At 37.2% G+C, this 17,124-nt stretch overlaps 1 protein-coding gene across 11 annotated transcripts in view; it reads right to left on the bottom strand.

Annotated features, from left to right (window-relative positions):
* Positions 1–17,124, bottom strand: part of EML6 (EMAP like 6) — a 132,404-nt gene that overhangs the window by 54,650 nt on the left and 60,630 nt on the right. For all 11 annotated transcript variants that reach the window (XR_012633523.1, XR_012633519.1, XR_012633524.1 and 8 more), the window contains exons 7-15: positions 14,846–15,047; positions 9,619–9,756; positions 7,061–7,317; positions 6,470–6,682; positions 5,713–5,880; positions 4,759–4,865; positions 1,917–2,035; positions 1,060–1,246; positions 274–379 (exon numbers count right to left, since the gene is read on the bottom strand). Coding sequence is in view for 8 of the 11 variants with exons in the window: in XM_074903970.1 (XP_074760071.1) it covers positions 274–379; positions 1,060–1,246; positions 1,917–2,035; positions 4,759–4,865; positions 5,713–5,880; positions 6,470–6,682; positions 7,061–7,317; positions 9,619–9,756; positions 14,846–15,047 (1,497 nt within the window). In the remaining 3 variants the exon portion in view is untranslated. The remainder of the gene's footprint in view (positions 1–273; positions 380–1,059; positions 1,247–1,916; positions 2,036–4,758; positions 4,866–5,712; positions 5,881–6,469; positions 6,683–7,060; positions 7,318–9,618; positions 9,757–14,845; positions 15,048–17,124) is intronic.

Genomic DNA, 17,124 nt, shown 5'->3' with positions numbered 1-17,124 from the left:
TACAATTAAATTTTATACCACCATGTAGACAGCCACCAGAGTCCTAGCTGTAACACTCAATATTGTGTATCAGGCATCAAAAAACCCAATTATCGATCAGCTGAGCAAAGGCCCATTACTGACTTAACTACACACATTATTTTTATCAAAACTGTCAGCACACTTTCATGTAAAACTTGTATTGGTTGTAAAATTGGCTACCTATTCGAATTGTTTTCCACATAAGGATTGCTTTTTAATTAATTGTTTAGATAAATGTAGGTTGTGGCATACCTGAAAAATCCAGTGCACACACTCCTCTTTGGTGCTGGCCTTTGAGCAATGATAAACATTTCAATGTCTGTGTGTCCCAAACGTGGATAGCAGCATCTCTTCCAACCTAAACCAGAGGGTTCATTGGAACATCTGCTCACAGCAGCTCACAGCACACCAATATCACTGATTAGCACTATCACATCTTCACAACCCTCCAGAGGTAACTACTTTTCCACTTGCCCTATCTTATCTTTTTCTAGATCTATTTTCTCTTATAGAGAAATATCATCACATACTCTCTAAAACACCTGTATTCAGTATAATATTGATGATGCACTTTACCATGATCCATGAATACAATGAATAGATCATATTCAGTACCAGGTATCAGTAGAGTGCCCAACACAAAATAGGCTTTATCTGAGTAAGGCTTTTCAAGGCTACTACAGTACAGAAACACTGAGGCTGACTAATGAAATACCAAACCCCCCTAGGATGTAGACAAAATACAGCATTTCACTGATGAAAGCAGAGGTTCAAAGTGAATGTAAGATGTTTTGCAAGGCCACAGGGTAAGACTGGCCATTTTTCTGTTGCACAGAAATGATTTAATAATCACCTCAAATGGTTTCCAGTCCAGCACTCCCCAGCAGTCTGGCAGGGATATAGGAAACAATACACTCGCCCATATTTAGGGGGAAACACTCTACTGAAGGGCAGAGAACCACATTTTTTTTCTAATTATATACTATGAAGAGAATTTATTTTCATGTTTTACCAAGATCATCACTTCTAAATACCCACCTGTCCAGTAGCAACATAGTCTTTCACTGGGTGAATGCTTAGGCTGAGGATGTCATCATCATGGCCAAGATACAGCCTCTGAGTGTGCTGCTGCCTGTTGTACACGACAGCTACAGCAGCAATATGATAGACCACTTCTCCAGCTTGTGTGTAGAACAAGTTATTTCGACAGTCATAACCTCTATAACTGAAATAAATACAAAACAAGTTACATTCTGTTTCAAAACTATTCTGGTAATTTCTGTAACAAACTGCGCAACTAATTTGTGCATTAACTTGAAAAGAGTACAGCTGCAGCACCAACGCTAGCTCAAGAACATCACAGCACACAGGCAGAGAGAGACTGCTCCCACCAAGAACAGGCATTCGTGAATCCTCTCAAGGTTTAACTTTGCACCTAACTCCTAAATTAGTGCTGTTTTCACAAAAAGAATATATAATTCACATAGAATTGCATCCAAGTAAGTTTTACAGGGAATTGGATTCAAGCAGGAATCCATCAGGCATTTTGCAAATCACAGTTAACACGATTAACTTAGAGAAAATCTTTGCTCCCCAAACCATAATGTGTAGTCAGCAGCTAGTTTAAAATGTAATTTTATAAAATGCAATGCTGATTTATTATTTATTATATGGCTACAGTACTACAACCTCTCTTGTTCCTTAACAAATACAGCTGAAAAAAGAAAATCTGTCTGATATTCCAAAAATTACCCACAGTAATAATGAGAAAAAAATTAATTGTGGCAGTGGATAAGCATTGAAAAACACCTTGCTAAACACTGATGTGAACTGATTAACATAGCTAGGATGTTTCAACAATCAGAAAAAACAAGCATGATCAAATATTACTCTACCCATGTATAAACTGCAACTTTAAACTGTCCTCAGGCGCTCGCTCTCTTTTAAGGAAGGGCACAGAATAGTTTTTCTCTTTACTTTGCTGTTTCAGCTGAGGTAGGTCTTCTTTGTAAACCTGAAGAAAATTGTTAAAGTTAACTGCACGTCTCCAGTTTTCTAAATATCTGTATATATGAAAGAAAGTGACTTCAAGTATTACACTTAATACATGTTAATGTGATGTTCAGTAGTTATAACACATTGTGAGTCACTGTTGCTTCCTACAGAACTTCAGATAATAAAAGTTTTCCAGACAAGCAAGTCCTCTCCCGTCTGAGTGGCCCAGAACATTAGTCTGGAGTAGTAGCACCAGAGTGTATTTTTTCTAGAAGATTCCAGTGTCACTTGGTGAAAAGGAATTTCAATGTTGACTGGAACTCTTTAAGTGTCTTTTCACTTCATATGTGCTTCGTGTACATACTCAAAGCTGAACATAATGAATTAATTCTATCTAGGGATTATGTTGAAATATACAGTAACCAACAGCACTTAAGTGATTTGCCAATGTATCTGGAATCCTGAAGTAGAATTACAGCTCTATAGATACACAAAATACTATACATTTAAATCTTTGAGAAATGCTGAAACTCTGTAGAACTGCTAAAGAAGTCAGAAGTGTCTTCAAAGCCTGTCACTCGTATGTATTGTACTTTATCCTGAGTGTTCTCATCCATTTATTTACTGTTGCTCCTCAGTGAAGGCTCCCAATGAAACAGAACCCAGGAGCATCATTTTTTAACGCATCTCAAAATCTAGAATCCTCTATACTGTTTCTTCTGTAACATTAAAAAAACCCCCACCAAACCCAATTCTCAAGATTAATATTTTTGTTTCCATGTGCTTTTGAAAATTATTTCCTTTAACAAAATGTGAAGTGCAGCTTATGATTGGGGTTGTCTCACACTTCCCATATAAGATTCTATTTCAAGTTGCTTCTAGTTTCTTCATGCCTTAACCTGCCTGGAACATTGCTGTTTTACTGCCTACAACTATTTTTTCACTTTTAGTTTTTAAACCCAGGCATCCTTTTTGACACACAGACAGAGTGGAGGAGGATGCTGTCTAATTTGAATACAGATGGAAACTCAGGAGAAGGAGAGGAGGAGGAGGAGGACAGGACAAGCACTCCAGTGAGACTTGGAGTAGAAGAGAGGGGAGGGAGAAAATTTGAGAAACCCTCTGTGTCATTTGGCAAACACAATCAATCTCTGTAATACAGAGGTAAAATAAGCTGCTGTCAGAAGGACCTGTGTAATTTATTGCAGAACCTAGAAAGTGAGGTGAAAAGACAAAAGATGGTCCTTCCACATTGTAGAAAGCAGCTCTGTATCAGCTATTGAATCACTCAAACCAACCTGAACCAAGCTTACTGGGTATTTTTCATGCTTAGTACAAGTTCCCACTTCTGGTCTGAGGAAGTTCTGACCTTTCACCGCTGCAACTAATAAGGTGACGGGACAAGTTGACAAGTAATATTCTATTCACAATGACAACAGCTCCTGAAAATCAGGTCTCAGCTATTTTTAAACAGAAGTGAAAGTCAGAAGATAGATAGCAGAATTTGATGTTATTGTTTCCTTTCCTTCAAAGCAAGGATAAGAGCACCCCTCCACATGACAAACTGTTACAAAGATTAGTGTTTGCAAAGCACTCAGTATCATGAATAGAATGGAAAGAACCACAAGGAAAATAATTCTTCCTTCACAGAAGAAGAAGAATGAATGAAAAAAGAGCTAATAGTTTCTTGTTAGGTGAGAACTAAATATCCCCCACACCAAATGAAGTAGAAGTCCTGCAGAAAAGTGTAATCATAACCCATGCACCTAAAAAGGGCAAAACAACATTTTATTATGGCATTTTCTAAACTTCATGTGACTTTGTGACTTGAATAATGTTTTCTAATACAGTAGTGTGAGCGCAAATTGTTATGCTGCAGGTTAGGTGAAATCTCACATCAGGGAGCAGCAAGGTAAAACTGCTTTGTGAAAGAGGAGCCAGGAGCTGAGCATGGTGACAAGGCCCAGAGGGTGCCCTCACAGAGAGGGGTGCAGCCCCCTCGTGCCCAAGTGACAAAGCATAAATCAGCACTGAAAGATCACTACTATTCCTAAAAAAATCCCCAAACAAACCAATATCAATGCAGTAAAGAACACTTAGTCCTTTTCTTCTTGCATGGAAGCAATCTATCTTCATTCATCTCAGAACACAGATGTACCGAAAACAGAAAAAAACCATAAGCATATTAAGTGATTATTAAAGACCATTTTTGCTTGGTTCCCATAAACTAGGGTAATTTTAATTCTAATGCACTATTGTCCTTGGCAATAAAAAAGACACCGTCACAAATAAATGTATTATACAGGCTTCACACTCATTAAGAGAGTATTCTGCTTTGAATGTGCAAAAGTCAGACAAAAACTCCATGAGCCATATTCTACAAATTGGGATTCTAAATTTGATAGCACCAAAAAGCCTTCTCTAAAATTTATCATGGGAATGGGAAGAGCAATAGGGTCTCACAAAATCTTGTTTAATTTTGTGCTTTTTAAGATATATTCTTTATTCTAACATACAGTGGTACATACACTGATGTTTTTTCTCCAAACCCTGTTAAATTGTCATCTCCAGATAAAGTAAACTGTGTTTTTATGTATATTACTTGCATAAACAGCTGAATGCTGTCAAAATAATCTTCTTAAAGCAGTCTGATGAATTAGCTGCAAACTTCTTTTACTATTATTCACTGAGTAGTCACAATAAATAGTCAGATGATTGGCAAATGTGTTAATTTTTACTCACCTGGCGATCATAGTTGATTTGAGCTTCCTGCTCAATGTCAGAATCTAACTCTGGCACATCAGATAAATCTGAATCTGATTCTTCACTGTAGGAATCGACGCCACCCTCTGCATAAAAAAAAAAAAACAACCCAAGTAACATTGAACACATGTAATCACAAGAAAATAAAAGATGATGGGTTTATATAATTTAGCTTATGTAAAAAGCAGTATTCAAGAATTTGTGAAAATCACATGGGTTGACTGAATGTGTCAGCTTCCATTTCTGTTTCTCGTGTTTCAATGCCTGGGGCAGGAAGGTGGCAGGCGGGTGGAGAATAACTGAGTAGTTACTGGGACGTTTCCATCACCTGACAGAATACTGTCTTGTGAACAGGCTTTCGAGTGAAAACATACAGAAACGGTAAATAAAAACTTTCAGTCTGATCACTGTGTCTAAAAAGATTTGCTGTAACACAGGTATTTTACCAAATTGTGCAGGGATGGGGTGAATTTTGCCCTTTTGCTGCAGGGAATCCAATTTTTACACATCATGGATACAGCAAGAAAAAAATTCTAAAGTACAGCTATCACAGATATATGTGAATTTACACTGGAAAGAAAATTAAACAACTTGTCTAGTCAGGCTTCTGAATGCAAGTTAGATGGCTCATTTTGAAAATCTGGTTTGATCTAGTAATCTCTCTCTAAATATCTTTTTTCATAGGCTTTGACAAATACTACTCATGTATTCCTAAACATACAACACAGCAGAGTGCAGAAGAGTTTTTAACATACCCTGCCTGAAATAAATGGCTCTCCATGAAAAGTAAAATGTCCCAAACATGCTGAGTATATGTAATTCCAGGGAATTTTAATAGAAATATTCTGTGCCAATTCAATAAAAGCTTTTCCAACAGTGCTTCATTCTCTGTTGATTTTATTTAATAAATAACTAATAAGAGCTCATTTTTACCTTGTGGAGATGTTTCAAGGATGCCGTTTGTTATCCCTTCTGGAATAAATCGCCACTGAAAAACAGAGTGATCAGCCCCTCCTGTACTTAAAACCCACTGAAAATCATGGGACCAACGGACATTGGTTACATGTGCTGAATGGCCAACGTATTTTCTAAATTTAGCTCCTAAAAACCAAAAATAGAACTCTTAGTGAGAAGAAAAAAAGTAACATTGTAGCCAGCCAATGAAGGTATCAGTTGCCCTCTGGGCTGAAACCACAGTTTTATGAAAACTGAAAACATAAAAATACCTACATGCCTCTTGATATTCTCATACTAATAGTAATTATTAAATAAAAATAAATGGCATAAAATAGAGAGACATAATGGTATAAAATAACAGCATAAACCAGACAGTGAAACCCTGCTGAAGTTTCTGAAATTGTTACTGGCATAAATTTGGACAAATTATAGTAGTGCATCTGGTGTTGATACAATTTTGATGTGATGTCTCGCTGAATTAGTTTCGGAAAATGAAGTATCATAATAAGCACAAGTTAAACTACACGTTCTCAAAACAAGTACATACACATTGGCTGGAAATCACTGGATAGGGAGGGCTAAAGTCTCACCTTTATGTCCATTAATACTGGCGTGAATTGTGCACACACTAATTTGAAATACACACAAGAATCCAAAGCCACCATCAGAAAATATAAGGATATGGTATCCAAGTAAATACTGCATTCTTCAGAAAGAGAAAATACTATCTTACCTTTCTTTAGGCATGGAAATCTGAATAATTTAACCAGTCCAAAATCATCTCCGGTCACTAGCACTGAGCTGTTGTAATTTCCATCCACAGAGTTGACATCTGTAATGTTTGTGTACTTTGGCCAAATTCCATTCACTTCAGATCCTATCACACAGGTCCATGAGGCCCAGTGAATTCCTTTGATCTCATCTTTGCTAGTTAGATGCTTCCCAGCTGAAAATACGCCAGTGAATAATCTGTTCAACCATTTGTTTTTCAGTAACTTCCATTTCTTTTCATCACATTTATCTGTGTATTCTTCTTGGGATTAGTCTTTTAATTTCAATGAATTATAAAGATTCACAGTTTTGCCTTAAATTAGCCTAATCTCACATTTGTGGTATTTGACCACAACACACATCTTACCAGTTCTAATGGAGCTGCACATAAACATGCTAAAAACATACAAAAGTGGAAAAACGTTAGATATTTATCTAAGTTCCAGTCAAGAAACTCCACTTGCAGATATACTATTTATATAATTTTTTTATTATTCTTTCAAACCAACACTGACCTTTACTTGTTCACAACATGAGCCCCTTGTAAACTTACACGGCATCTTGTAGAACAGTCTCTCTCCTGCACCATCATTGGTTTGCAAGAATTTACTATCCACAGACCAGTCAATATGAGTTATAAAACTAGAAGATTTGTTGCACTCTCCTATTTTTTTGTATCGCTGAGCCACCGCGTAGATATCCACTGGGCCATCATTAGACCCCACAGCGAGGTAAGAGCCATCTGGTGAGAATTTCATTTCATGGATTACTTCTTTCCGGTCTTTAATATGAACTACCTCTGTCATGTCTCTGCAAGAGCCAACAGCCAAAACGGGAACTGTAAACTTGGGAACATGCAATCCACAAATATTTAAGACAAACGTGGAGATAGATACACTTAATGATTTGTAAGGCAAAAAGCATATTTCACTCCAAAACCCCCTTTTTTTGGGGAAGTTCCTGTTGCTTTTATGGGTTAGAAGCAGACTTTTACAGCAAAAGTTAGAAACAACTTTACCTGTCAACGATACTCTTCATTCTACCCACCTAAATTTAGCCGTAAAATAGTTAGCTGTCTAAACTAGACTAGACTTAGTTTTTGTTTTAACCTAGGCAGTGGAAAAAGAGTTCCATCTGAAGAGCGATTACCCCATCTCTCACAAGACCACGTTGAAATGGCCTTTGGGAGATATCCATTTCTCCACGTTGACTCTTTTGGGGAGACAGGCAAACAGTTGAGGTTAGGGGCTAACTATTAGACTGCTAGTTAGATATGATTAATCCTGCATGCCATAACCTCTTAGCTACAGCACTGGGGGTTCCAGCACCACCACAACCCACCAGTGGGAAAACAGAGAAGTGACAATAACTTTCATGTGTCTTTGGGGGGGGGAAGACAGCTTTATAGTCTACTTTTCAAAAAAATATTCAATTCTTCCCTATCAAATTACATTTGATATAACCGCCTTTCCTATCAACCAAGGAACCAAAAACTGCAATGCTACTGAATGAAGACAAAATTTTTTCAAGTAGGATTCCCCAAATTCTTTGGCTATGAGCAAAGAATTTTAAAAAATATATGTCTAAAATATTCCCTTGAGTTGACTGAGCAATGAGTCAAATCTTAGTGCCTTTAATTTTGTATTTACAAAGACAATCCATACTGGATAAACATTTGGGCTGTAAGAAAATTTTGTGAAGAACAGTCTTCTGCAGATGCCACGCTTCTGTTATTTCCCATTTAAAGTTTTTGAAATATTTTTCCCAATTTCTACTTTAATTAGTAACTGCTATAGCATCAAATTTACAAAAAGAACAAAATTTATTTAGAAAATAATAAATTTAGTTAATATATCTTAAAAATGCTGATACACAGTACTGTTAAAAGCAGAGTCCTGAAAGGAGAAAAATCTGTAACTGAAGATAGAGATTTCTGGGACATGCTGATATACGAATGGAGAGATTAATATTATAGATCATTGGGATCATAAAAAAACCTAACAGAATAATTTTGTTAGAAGTTTCTCTTAAAATGGTAAAACTCAAAAATGTCAATTAACAGTAGAAATTTTGTTGGGAAAATTCTTATTTATTCATAATCATTTTTTTCCTTCAAAAAGTGTTTTGAAAAAAAAAACCCCAAAAAGTTCCTGTTCCTAGTTCTACCTTATTACTGAACAGTGGTACCACAACTGTTCCATAGTGGGAAATACCGCAGCTGAGAAGAGCAGCTAATTCCTTGGATTATTCCATAGATCCAGATCCTTCTTGGCCATGAAAAAGGAGAATAAATACTCATGTTGCTGAGTGCATGATTCAAAAAATGCCAAGAAAACACTGTGCTCTTGTCCAGTCTGGTGGACGACGGGCTGCAGATCTGTTCCCCTTAGAAGATGTGTCACAGAAAAGGAACAGACAGAGATGCAGTTGCACTCAGGGCCTTACACAAGGGTGCTGCCACTCTTTCAGGAATGATTTGTTTGGCTGTTTCACTCTACACCCAATGTTATGTTTCACCTGCTTTTGTGTGCCTTCTGTAACAGTATTCCACAAAGAAAATGCCTACTGTGTATGATGCACTCGTGCAAAAAGAGGCTTCTCATCTAATATGAAAAGTAGAACTCACAAATATCTTGTTTAAAGATGTCTTTCAATCACTGATTATTTTGCAGAGTATCTGTTCTTGTGTATGGCAAGAAACGACCTGTATGGTCATGGAGATCTCTCTCAAAACTACGTTATCTCTGTTACGCACGTTTCTTTTCACAAGGTATTTGTATAATTTCAGAATAAAGAAAAAATGCCAAGCTTGAAAATCTTAAATTTTACCAATGCTGTTACTAAGAGCTAACATTTTGAATTAAAGAAAGCATTGCTCCTCACTTCCAAACTACCTCCTTTTAAAACACCAAGTGGTGTTTTAAGCATACGCTCAATTTTTACTCTCTGTTTCTGATAAAATACCCAATGATTTTTAATTTTTATAGGAATAAGAGACTTCATATCATGATCCTGAGTTACTCGGAAAAAAAAAAAACCACTGAGGTGAGAAATTTATAAGATTTTCTTGTACCCCCCACTAACCTGAGAAGCAAGGTAAGACTTTCTCACCTCACTCGAAGAACAATGAAGGAGCCATCCTTCATCCCAAGCGCCAGCTGCGACCCATCAGGACTGAAAGACACGCTGCGCACCGCTTCCTCCATGTTACACCGAGCTATCAAGGCATGGTCGGCCAGACTCCACAACCTGCATCAAAGGACATGGAAAGCAGTAGCGGATTTTTCTTGACTGCAAAACATTTCGATACCATCAGGAGGAAAAACACAAAGCCTAACTCCGTTGGTAGATGCTCATTGGCTTATCGATCTAGAAGAAGAGGAAGAGGGTGTGCAATGACTGTCTGAAGCAGACAGTCACAGAATGGACATGGAGTTTTCTGACAGTGGCACTAAATGTCGTTGTAAATAATACCAAATGAAGCTTTCAGACACCTTCATGTCAGGTTCCAGGTTAAAATTTCTTTCAAAATAAAGGAGCTTTTACTGTTCCCAGTTCTGGCAGTCATGGCGCCTCAGACCTGAATATGTATCTGTGAGAGCAGAAGTGAAAACAGGGGGAAATTAAATTACATAATCTTTTGGTGTTACCTCCAGACTTCACTTATCTGATATAACAGAATTCCCCTACATGAATAATTAAAAAATCAGTTTCTGTAAACAGAGAGGGTCAGGGCAGATCAGTCTGACATTTTCACTGAAAGTGAAAACAATACTCAGAGAGCATAAACGTTCCAACCATGGGGAAAGTTTTCTTGCCATAACCCTGAATGAACTAGTAGACAAAGCTGCATGCCGATTTGCTCATTTACTTAATTTTAAATCAAAAGAATCATCAATAAATTATGCCATAAGATGGAGAAAAGCAAATAACGAACCTATATTTTTAAGAAGGAATGGAGGGAGCTTCCCAGATGACTACACAAACAGTTCTCATTAGTATGCAAGATTTAGAAACATTTTTAAAGAAAAGAATAATTAAAAGTATGGAAGAAAATGCATTGAAGACCCCTTGAGCTAGAAAAATTGTCAGCAATACCCAACTATATTTTAAGGACAGCATTGTAAAATCTAATGCATCTGTAAAAGATTTATAAAATAGTAAAATATTTGACTAGTAGCATATGTGATTTTTGGCTAAACTCAAGAAAACAGCAATTTGCACAAGAACTGTAATGTGATACCGGATGAAGTTTTATAGCAAGCTTTACAGAAAGAGACAATTAGGCTGGATGGAAGATACTACTGAGATTTCTATGTACAAGCTTTGGAATAGTAACATTTAATACTTTCAAAGGAGACACAGGCACCAAAGATGAGAATGCCAATGAGATTTGCAGACAGCGAGCCAGGAGGCTCTGTGAACCCAGAGATGGATTTATCATATTGGAAGAAAGGGGTTTCTTAATGATGAAACAAATAGACATGGAATGAAATTTAAGCCTGTACTTTTGGAGCCTTATGGCTAGCACTGTGCTGTAAGCCTGGAACAAGCGAAACCAGAAAAAAGAAGATCTCACACTATTTTTCAGTTTTAGAATGACTATGATCCATGAGTGAGCTGCAGACAGGAAAAAAGGAAATTTGCTCCTAAAATACATCCTGGGTGCTACTCCAGGAGGTACACAAAAACAATAGCACACAACACATAGTGACCTCATCTGTCACGTTCTTGACAAGTTATTTCAAGAAATCAGAATAAAAACAGGAACAGATGCAGTGAATGATTATTAGGTTGATTAAGAGAATGAAGACTGTATCACATTAAAGAAGACCAAAAGAGTTTAACTTTTATACCTTAGTGAAACAAAGGCCAGGAAGGGATAGTATTGCTTCCAAAAATGCATCAGTGGGATAAACGTCAAAGAAGGAGAAAAACTTACACTGAAGGACCAGGTTGGCACTAGAACAAACAGCATAAACAGAACATTGAATATGGCCTGAAGAGAAGGAAGTTTCTGACCACCCCAGCAGTAACATTTAGATACAGCCTTGAAGTAGAGTAACAGGAGAAAAAAAAAAATAGCGTTTGATAAATTTAGTAAAATGGTTATAGAATTTGACTGCCTTCATTGAGAAAAAAATCTTTTGGGCCTTGTGAGGCTAATGTTATTAGAATCAGTCTAGAATCAATAACCCTGACTGACGCTCGTTTCCTCTTAGGCTGAGAGAATTCAAGGACGAGAAGGAACTTGAAAAGGCTTCTCTGGGAAAATAATGGCAAGTACCATTTCCTGGTGAAAAAAAAATGGATGCGGGATGCTAAAACTGTTTTCAAAGACAAAACAGAAGTAGTCAAGAGGCAAGATGCTTAGCAGCCTTGATAGGGAGAAGCTATGAGCCCAGTACAATAAAGAATGAACTAGAAAGGATTTGGAAAGATTTCAAAGGAAAAACCAGGGTAAAATTTAACTCCAAAATGTTGGTTTCACATGGATCACTTTGACCAATACATTAAAGTGTAATGGCAATACACGGCAGTGCAAGCAGAGTGATTCAGTTTTCTTTTAAAAAAAAAGCCCTTTTCAAATTAATAAAAGGGTAATTCCAAACATGAGCTTTTTAATTTTCTAACAGGAAAAAAAAAGCATTTTGCACACATACAGGCATTTGTACACGCAAGTGACAAAATAAAAGCCTGGCTTTGCTCATGAAAACAGAAAGTGTCTCTTCTGGAAAAATACTTCTGCAGGTTGTTTTTGGAAAAGCCAGATAAATAAACTATTTCTCTATAAAAAGTGTATATATTTTCAAATAAGGCCAAGACATGTGTTCATCATTCTTTGGCAGCTTTGCTATGCATTCGTTTAAATGAATGAGTTTTAAAAACCCAAACAGGCTCATGAAACATCATTATATTAGTCAATATTCCATTCTTGTCTGTCATATCCCTGACAGGTGAGTTTATTTATTGGAGCACATAGTGACTGCAGCCTCTCAAGAGGATGACTAGCACCCACCTCATTTGCAGAAAAAGCCACAGCTCATGCCAGAAGCTTTACCGCTACTTTGGTTTCCTTCAATTGGCAGAACGATGCTCACACACACAAAAAAATCTGAGCTATAAATATTCACATGGATTCATATAAAACCAGGTTATCAATCTCCTTATAAATGCAGGAGTACAGAAAGAGATCCTTCAAGAGGACAGGCAGCAGAGCGGGGACGTTCTGCCAGAAGAGCTGCTCGTTGGGGGTCCTGCAGCAAGACGTCCCAACGCAACAGGCAGACACGTGTGAGCTCCGCTGAACAAAAGCAATCAATAACGTGGTATGTCTCTTAGTGTTCAGATGAGAACGGTGTTTCTGTCCTGTTCCTGCTGTAGAAGACAGGAAGCAGGCAGCTTTGCCAGCTAACACGCTTTTGAAGTTTAAACCGTAGGAAACCTGTCCTTGGCTAGAGCCTTCTCCCAGCTCTGTGAGGGAAAATCTACAGTAATTCCCCTTCACTCTACAGTGGTCCTTTTCACCTAGACATCTAATTTGAGAAAAGAATCTGGCCCACTAAATACTTTTATTTGTAAAACAATTTAGAGTAGATTATATAGCTGCTCTTCTCAAAATAATGTGATAATCCAATACTAAGAAAATTTCCACAATGAACAGCAATACAGAAACATTCCCGTCAATACAATTTTATTATTGAAAAAAAAGGTAACAAAATCCCTTTGTGTACTTTTTTATCTTATTGAAGATATTTATATATTTGAATGGAATTCCTCACATAAAGCCATACTATATAAAAAATACCACTATCTGAGCAATCAATCCCATTATCTCATGTCTAAGCTGCCAAACAGATGTATGATGTAGGGCAGTAAAATACCTGCAATGTTAACAAACACACATTTTATAGAATGACAATGTTCAAAGGCATCAGTAATATAATAACAAAAACAACAATAATTGTGAGAGGCCCTCTGATTCAGCCTTTCTGTGCACAAAGAGCGTGCTTGCACCGTCTCTCACAAAGGGGCAGAAGTGTGTTCAAGCACACTTTGAGTCAGCAGTCCACTGTCCAAGCCAGAGCTGAATTACCGTCCCAAACAAGAGGTGAGTTCAAGACAGTAAATCCCAAATCTTAGCAAGGCTTCTTAGCCTGAGGGCAGCACAGAGCACATCCCAGTTTTGCAGCTCTTGCTCCAGACCTGGCTTGCATCCTACTAGAATGCAGGCAGTGTGAATTTGTGCCTGTCTGTAAAACTGTACACATAAACTGAATCAGAAGAGACTATTCACGGGTTTTACAAAGTGAAAGAAATAAGACTAATGTGTAGGAAACATGTAGATAACAGGACTGTAGTGAACAACCAGCAGTTCTGTTAGTTTCCCACTTCAGATTTTAATGATGGTTAGAAAGAGATGAGGGATGGCAGAAATAGGGAAGCAGTACAAGTAAAAAGATAGAAAGGAAAGGGAAAAAGGAATTCCAACTGACCAGCAAGCTTCAAGACAGAGGTGAACCATAATGTGGAATCCGAAGGAGCATAAATTAGAAGCCACACATATAGTAGAAGACTGATTGGCCTGTTGAAATATGGCCAAATGGTAGAACCCACGTATATGTTTCTGAAATAAGTTGACTAGTAGTCCATGAAAACTTGACAGTAAAGTCTTACTAAGCATATTAAAAATGTTTAGTTTTTTTTTCAGAGACATCAATTTGCCAAATGTTAACAGGGACAGGAAAAGGAATATCCTTGACTTTGAGACAATTCCCACAAATAGCTGTATGAAATTTCAATTCTCTGCTACAAAGCTTTGAGGCACAAGTGCTACAGCAAAACAGCTGGAAGATCTTTCTCACTGGGGTACAACAGTGCATTTTCATTAATCTCATTTTCTGGCATTTTAAATGAATTTGGTTTAGATGAGATTTTCTAAATACTCAAGGCTGCGGCAGACACTTGACGTGTAAAACATAGGTCAAAAATATTTAGGTTTCAGGTTTGTTGCATGTGATTAACAGAAGAGAAGAATGAGGTGACTATTCTCCACTTAGATACCTATACCTGCTGTTAATTGTTAGTAAACAATTAGTACTTAAAGCAGTGTATATAAATTCAGCACGTTTTGAACACAAATTCTGATTACTTTTACATGATGTCTGGAGCCCAAATAAGGAGGCTGAAGAGAAAAAGCAAAGCTGCTAAGAAAAACAGGGGAAAAAAAACCCCGTTTTCTTAATGAAGTCTAAATATAAGGCCAGAAAATAATTAAATTACAAGTTAATGTGTACATGCATGAACAGATAAAAAAATAAATAAGATCTAGCCTTACCGTACAGACCGATCGTCACTGCCTGTGACTGCCAAAGGCTTCTTTGGATGGACTGCCAGGGCCCAGAGCTCCCCTTCACAGTGACCCTGCATGATCAGCATGGGTTTATCTCTCTCTCTTACTAGCACCTCAAATATTTCACTGTCCTGGGTCCCTGCTAAAAGCCTGTCTGCTTTCCAACAGACACTTCGGATGGACAAACCTGACAGGGGACAGAATAACCTTAGATTAATGGCAATGACAAGACAAAGTGATAGTACAGCAAAGATCATTAAGACTTCAAGAGTTAATTCATAACAAGTGTTATGTTTTGACATGGAAGTCTCATAGTACATCACAGCAGATGAAAATCTCAGAAGGGTTATGTTAAATTATCTCCATTTGACAGAAGAAGAGAAAGCTCAATCCTGGGAAAATGCTGAGTGTCTAACATTTCCGCGGCCAGTTTCTCGTGGGATCAAGCTCTCATGCTTTGCATACGCCTTGGGAATTTACTTTAAAAAACAATTCAATTTCCCATAATTTAAAGATCTGAATTTTAGATTAGGCAAGGTTCCTGTGACTGAAACTGGGTTTATTTCTTTTCTCTCAGTACCTTGCTTTCTTTGCACATTTAAATAAAATGTTGAACAAAATTTTAATGGTGAATTTAAATGGTTTGTGTCCATGTTATCACACTTCTCCATTTTAGCCCCAAACAATTATTTTATTCAAAAAAAGCGAAGTAAGAGAATCTTGCTTTGCATAGCTTTTAAAGAAACTGACCTTATTCCACAAATCTGATCCTAACTTTGAAGACTGAATTTTACTAACCACAAGTTTAAAAACACCCTCTTAGCAATTTGATAGCATTCTCTGGTTGACTGCCTGAAGTGTTTGTATTTTCTGTTCCATTATATGAAATTAAAGTTTGGATAATGAGTCTAGATTCTGAGAGATGTGAATGAATAAAAAAATACATTTGTCATGTAGTCAAGGTCAATTGTGTCATCGTTTTAACATCTTTTGGAACCAAATACACAATGCAATTAACTACTGGTCACATAACTAAAATATATTGTAGGCATTTTGTGCCATCTCTTGAGAAGGGCAAATTAATCTTCATTTATTGGCTTGTCCATTCCCAGTACCTTTAAATCTTGATAATGTTATTTTCTGACTTAGCTAAATTTATACTGAAGTTATGATTGACATCTTCTTGATACACACCAAAGGCCACACAAGGAATGAAGTTGAGATGGTAAGTGGAAAATGGGTACTGTTAAGTTTTAGAATACAAGAGACATCTTGTGATGTTTTTGGTAATGTACCACACATAACGATTACCTATGATCAGACTTTTTTACTAATAGACAGATATGTTTAAATATAAAAGCCAAGCCTATGTTCAGATCCTTCCTGGGGAAGCACTCATTTACAAATCTTCAGCACTCTCCACTACAGCAAAAGTGATGAATGAGGATATATACGGGGTGGGAGGTGGGAAATAACTTCCAGGCACCCAAAAAAAATTATTTAAGTTTGAAAGTTGATGCCCTTGCAAAACTGTATGGGAAAAAAGTAATTGGCAAGAAGGAATAGGAGGTCATAGGTAAGCCCTTAAGGCTACCACCATTGCCTGAAGTTACACACGTGCTTAAACTAATCAGTGCCACTGACATAACTAAACAGAATTTGCAGAGTCTGTCAGCAGCAAAGCACTAAATGGAAGCGATCATCAGGGGAGGACATATGGAGAAGGAACCGCAGAAAAGGACAGAGACATAACAGGAACATTGCAGGCAAGACTGAAAGAACACAGAGAGAGAAGAAACCCTGAAACAGGAAAAAGATAAAACACTTTTTAAAATGATGGTGACAGGGTATAAGTGCACACTTGGATTTTATGACCCGCACTCACCCCCAAGGTCCTGATTTTTCACAGCTGCAGCCAACCAGCTGTCCCAGCACACTTATCACAGATACAGCACCATGCCTTTTTACTTAGTCTCAATGATTATACTCATGGGCACACCATCTTTGACTAAGGTCTGGTAAAATTCTGCAGACTTGCTTAAGTCTGTTTCTTGCCACTAAAGCAGGCAATGTTTTTATTTTAACAAACATACATAAATCTGGAGGATTTAAATGCTTTTAAGACAAGATTTGGACAGTGTTTCAGTTTTAAATTTTAGAAATCAATTATTTTTTAAGAATTTCTTATCGTTAACATAAAGATCTAAATGGCAACTCGATTCACTTTCTGCCAATGGAATTTTTTACTACTTTTGCCAACTAAG

The sequence above is a fragment of the Athene noctua genome, chromosome 1, assembly GCF_965140245.1.
Source record: "Athene noctua chromosome 1, bAthNoc1.hap1.1, whole genome shotgun sequence".
NCBI classification, from domain to species: domain Eukaryota; kingdom Metazoa; phylum Chordata; class Aves; order Strigiformes; family Strigidae; genus Athene; species Athene noctua.
The sequence above is the reverse complement of the archived record's forward strand: the minus strand, read 5'-3'. Positions and strand labels throughout refer to the sequence as shown.